Source organism: Nannospalax galili, unplaced genomic scaffold, assembly GCF_000622305.1.
Source record: "Nannospalax galili isolate Female #2095 unplaced genomic scaffold, S.galili_v1.0 scaffold591, whole genome shotgun sequence".
Classification (NCBI taxonomy): domain Eukaryota; kingdom Metazoa; phylum Chordata; class Mammalia; order Rodentia; family Spalacidae; genus Nannospalax; species Nannospalax galili.
The window spans coordinates 1,943,526-1,948,650 of record NW_008330926.1 but is presented as its reverse complement, the minus strand read 5'-3'; the positions used below and the strand labels follow the sequence as shown (position 1 = coordinate 1,948,650).

Here is a 5,125-nt window from a genome sequence, read left to right as displayed (position 1 = left end):
AAACCAGTGACCCGCTGATGTGTAGAATCAGGTGAGTGCTGAGGCCTGGCCTAGGATAGAAGCCTGGGCAGAGGAGTGATGGAGATCAGGATAAAATTTGGGAAGACTTGGTACAACTGAGTATGGAGACTCAGGGAGAGGGTGAGGGTGAGGGGAGGATACCCAAGGGGCCTGGGAGATGGGAAGCCAGGGGCAGAAAGGGCATGTGGGAGATCTTGGGATGGGGAGGAAGGACGATAGCAGACATCGGGTGCTGACCAGTAGGAGACCTTTTCCCTGAGAGGCCCAGATAGGAGCAGGTCAACATGTGGGTGTCCATGGGCTCATCTGGAGCCATGTGTGAGGCCAGTGCATGTCACCATTATGGAAAACAGGTAAAGAGAGTGGGAGGCAGCTCTCCAGAATCCTGCAGCACCCTTGCTTGGTAGGGGCCAACTCAGGGGACCAGGGCTGAGGGATGGAATGGAGGGGATACTCCTTGCAGGCAAATGAGGCGTGCTGTGTGTGGCTAAGCTTCTAGGACAGTACCCTCTCCCACTGACCTTCAGGCAAGGCTAAGCAGGGACCGCTTGCCTACCACTGACAAGGGAGACACAGAAGCATTTTACTTTTTAAAGCATTTTCATAAAATTAACAAATAAATATTCTAAACCATACAGACTATGGGGACAAAAAGTAGAGGCCAGAGAGACAGTCTCAAGGAAGGGGAGACCCTGGTGTGGAGCTGGAACTGCCGATCTGGGGAGAGGCAGTAAAGGCGGAAGGGGATCTGGACTCTTACAGTCCAACCCCCTCTGTTGGCAGAGGAGGCAAAGAACAAAAGGCCATAGAGGAGGCAGTGGCCCTCAGGCAAGGGAAAAACTAGATGGGAGATGGGCATGGGACAGAGGTTAGTGGTTTGGGGGAGGAAGGCAGACGAAGGAGGGCTCTGGCAGCTCTTGAACCCATGGCCACTCACTCACGGACGTAGACCCTGGTGCATACAATGTCATCTGCAGTCATGGTCTGAAAAGAGAAGTAATTGGTGGCTGGTACCATGCCTGGGCACATTGGTTTTGGAAGACAGGGTTGAATGGAGGTAGACTGCTTTGCCTCCACATCCAAACAGGGAAGAACAGACCCCAGCATGCCCAGACATTGTTGGTGGGTATCAAGCAGAAACCCACCTCCTCCTCCTCCAGTCAGGGAGAGCCCCCTAGAGAACTGTGGGCATGCCTCTGGGCATGTCTTTGTTGCAGACAAAAGGGATACTATTTCCAAGTTTCCCCTAAGAAGTGTGGGGAGGGTAGCCACAGCTGCTCTGCCTGGCAGAGAGGGCTGAAGGCAGCAGGGGTCTGCCAGGGGATGGAAGGGGACAGGGCTCACCAGGATCAGCTCTCCATCATTGGTAAGTTCTCTAGTCCAAGAGGTCTTGGGGCCTTCTCCCTTCAGGAGCCTCTGCTCACATACCATTTTGTTCTCACTCTCCCATTTCACCAGACTCTGCAAGACACCAATGGCAAAGTGAGTTGAGACCATAGCAAGAGCCATACCAGTGAGAGGGAGAAGGGACAGACCCCTTTCCAGCCCCCTGCACTCCCTAGGGACTCCTCCATGAGAGTAAAGAATCTAGGAAAGCTGGGCAGTAAGAGGCATGGTAAGCAGGTACCTGGAGGGACCTTCCTGGGTCTCACCTTACAGGGTCTCCCATCCACAGTTTGCTCCTCAAACTCCTCCCCGATCTTGAAATTAATCTCCGTGGTGCGCACGGTGGTGGAGGTCTTGATGTAGAAAGTGTCACCTTCCTGTTTGATCTCTACTGTTGGCTTGGATGCTGCAGCCACAGCAATCTTCCTCAGCATCACATTTACTCCTGCAGGGAGAGGGGAGGGGCCCTGTCACACCCAGCCATGAGACAGCTGGAGCAGTCCCATTGGAGCCCTGATTTTGGGGAAGGGTAATAGGCAAGAAGTTGAGGAGTCAGAGAGGACCATGCCCCAACCTCGTCGAGTCAGCAAATGGACAGGGCTCACCAAGTCCTGGCAATTCACTCCCAGCATCCTTAGGGACAGCTTCCCCCACGGCCTGCCTGGTAAGCATTCAATTTAAATCACTCTGGTTTTCATCCACCCCAGCTTGAGACCTCCTGGAGTAGGCTTATCAGACTCACTGAGTCTTCTTTTGTGCCCACTTCAGGGCAGACTTGACAAGCAGAGGCCACTTCCTTCCACCCCAGCTACCCACCCTGTTTAGCGCTGTTCTCATAAAAATGAGAAGCAGATTCCCGCAGAGGGAGAAATGGGGTGGCTGATTTTTCTCTACGGTAAGATCAACAGCCTGGAAAGTCAGAGGCTGAGGAATAAGCTGTCATTTCCTCCTCAGCCTTTTTTAGGCTAGGTGACCCTGAGCAAATGGCTCAACCTTTCTCCGGTTCAGCATCCTCAGCTGCCAAATGGAAGCAGTCGCTTCTTCAAACTTACCACATGGGATACATGTTTGGAGCCAGGTACACATTCACTTTCTTTCTTTTTTTGTTTTTTGGAGACAGGGTCTCCCTGACCTAGAGCTCACTATGTAGACCAGGCTAGCCTCAAACTCATAGAGATATCCTGCCTCTGCCTCCCAAGTGGTGGGATTAAAGGCATGCATGACCACACCCAGCAGGTGTGTGTGTGTGTGTGTGTGTGTGTGTGTGTGTATGTACATATATATATATTTAGACAGGGTCTCCCTGTAGCTGCAGCTGGCCTGGAACTCACTATGTAGGCCAGGCCTTGAACTCACAAAGTTCCATCTGCCTCTGCTTCCCATGTGCTAGATTAAAGGCATGCCCTACCACGCCCAGTGAGGCCAGGTATACTTTCACATTTTCTGGAAACACTTTTTTTAAATATTTTATTTATTATTTTTATTTTATGTGTATGGGTGTATTGCCTGCATGTATGTGAGTGCACCTATGTCGTGCAATGCCACAGAGGTCAGAAGAAGGCTTCGGATTCCCCTGCAACTGGAGTTAAGGACCGTTCATAGCTGCCATGTGGGTGCTGGGAATCAAACCTGGGTCCTCTGCAAGAGCAGTCAGTGCTCTTAACTGCTGAGCCATGTCTCCAGCCCCAGAAACATTATTTTTGTAGACAAAAGCAAGCCCCAAGGGGTAAAAAAAGAGAGTATAGTGAATGAAACCCATATACAGTAATGAAAAAGAAAAGAAAACACCCAAACTGGGGCTTGGACAACATTCCCTGCACCAGTCTGCTCAGTGGTGTTCCTAAAGGGTTCCTATATCTCCCTCAAGGGAGTTCTTTCCTGTCCTGAAAAGAGGAAAGGGAAGATAAAGATAACGTCCCCTCCCTCACCCTGATGTCCCCAGCCTAGGTTCCCCCAGATCGTCCCACTCAGCTTCTGTTTATTCAGTCGCTGTGTCCCCCATATAATTTCCCTTCTCTGCTTCTCAGTTATGAACAGGGATGAAAGAGCACTGCCTCTGCTGAGAGGGAAGATCAGCACATAAGAGTACCTCTCAGAGGGCCAGCACTAAGCTCTAGCCCCCAACTCTCTTGGTCTGGCTGGGTAAAGAATCCTTACAGGGTGCAACAGGGGACAAGAGAGTCAAACTGCCATTACCACCCCCACCTCCTGTAACCCTGGGTTCCTGAGAAATGGTCACTGCCCTCAGCCACAAAGCCCACTCTCTCAACAGAAGGACCTGCTGTGTGACCCCTGACCATCATGTGCCCTGAGTGTCTTTTACCACATGGACTCTTGAGAAGGACTGAGGGGTCTGTAGAGTCTGAGTTCATAGGACACCTCCCTCCAGCCAGCCTCTGGTGCCTACAGAGCTGTTGGGGGAGGGAGCAGGGTCAGCCAGCTGACCTTGGCAGACTCAAGACAGTGTTTTTGAAAATGGGTCTGTTTTCAATCTGCCCCCTAGCAAGGCACGTGGCTCTGAGAGACCATGCAGGGAGGACAAACAGCCTGAAGACAGACAACAGTGTTGGCCCTTTATCTCCAGCTAGGGTCTGGGGTAGTGCCAGGTCACCACCTGATCCACTAGGGAGAAGGGCCAGAATTCAGAACAAATGAAGGAGGAAGTGGCAATTGATTTCCTGAAAGGAAAATTTCTGTCCTTTGATCTTTAATTTCAGCAAGAGCAGAGCAAGAAAGGCAGATATGGCTGTAAGTGCTGAGGTTAGCTGAAAGAGCTACAACAAGCAAAGATGGGAATGGAGTCCCTGCTGGCCCCATGGGGGCGCACCTTTCAGTTCCAGAGTCATTCTTGTATAGTCCGCAGCTTTTCAAAGGGTATCTCCTGCCCCACAGCCCATTCAGGGCTCCTGTGCAGCTCTAAAATGGAAGGCAGTGCCACGGTGGTGCACGCCTTTAATCCCAGGACTCAGGAGGCAGAGACAGGCGGATCTCTGTGAGTTCAAGGCCAGCCTGGTTTACATAGTGAGTTCCAGGCCAGCTGGGGCTACAGGGAGACCCTGTCTCAAAAAGACAAAAAAATAAAAAGTAAAAAAGTAAAATAAAGGGGCTGGAGAGATGGCTCAGCAGTTAAGAGCACTGACTGCTCTTGCAGAGGACCTGGGTTCGATTACTAGCACCCACATGGCCACTGTGAACTGTCCTTAACTCCAGTTCCAAGGGAATCCAAAGCCCTCTTCTGACCTCTGAGGCATTGCAATACATGGGTGCGCTCACATACATGCAGGCAATACACTTGTACACATAAAATAAAAAGTAAAAAAATAAAATAAAATGGAAGGCATGCGGCCCCTTAGGCTCTGGGGCTGTTTCCACTTGCTGTGGTGGTTAACCTCCATCTCTCCTCAGATATCTCCCCAGTGCATGAAGTCCTAGCTCTCTCCTCTTCCCTAGACCCTCTGCTCCCCTCCAATCCTGAGGAAAGTTGGATTCCGTGTCCCACCCCCTTACCAAAACACCCAGCTGCAGTTGCAGCTGGTCCCAGACTAGAAAGGAGGCAATCCTACACTTTTGGAAATGGGGGATTGGTGTTTCACACGAAGACGTTTGTTGAAATCTAAGAAAGTGGTAATTACCCAGAGCGATTTTATGGCTCTAGGGCTGCTTTTGCTGTAGGAAAATATTTGTCTCACAGGTGGGGAGGGGGGTTGGGAGAACCGAA

The 5,125-nt window shown here is 51.0% G+C and overlaps 1 protein-coding gene across 1 annotated transcript in view; it reads right to left on the bottom strand.

Moving 5' to 3' along the window:
- Nucleotides 1-602: 602 nt before the first annotated feature.
- Crabp2 (cellular retinoic acid binding protein 2) overlaps nt 603-5,125 on the bottom strand; it is a 5,437-nt gene continuing 914 nt past the window's right edge. Inside the window, exons 2-4 of the mRNA XM_008853409.3 lie at nt 1,674-1,852; nt 1,366-1,482; nt 603-1,005 (exon numbers count right to left, since the gene is read on the bottom strand). Coding sequence (XP_008851631.1) covers nt 955-1,005; nt 1,366-1,482; nt 1,674-1,852 — 347 coding nt within the window. The 3' untranslated portion in view covers nt 603-954. The remainder of the gene's footprint in view (nt 1,006-1,365; nt 1,483-1,673; nt 1,853-5,125) is intronic.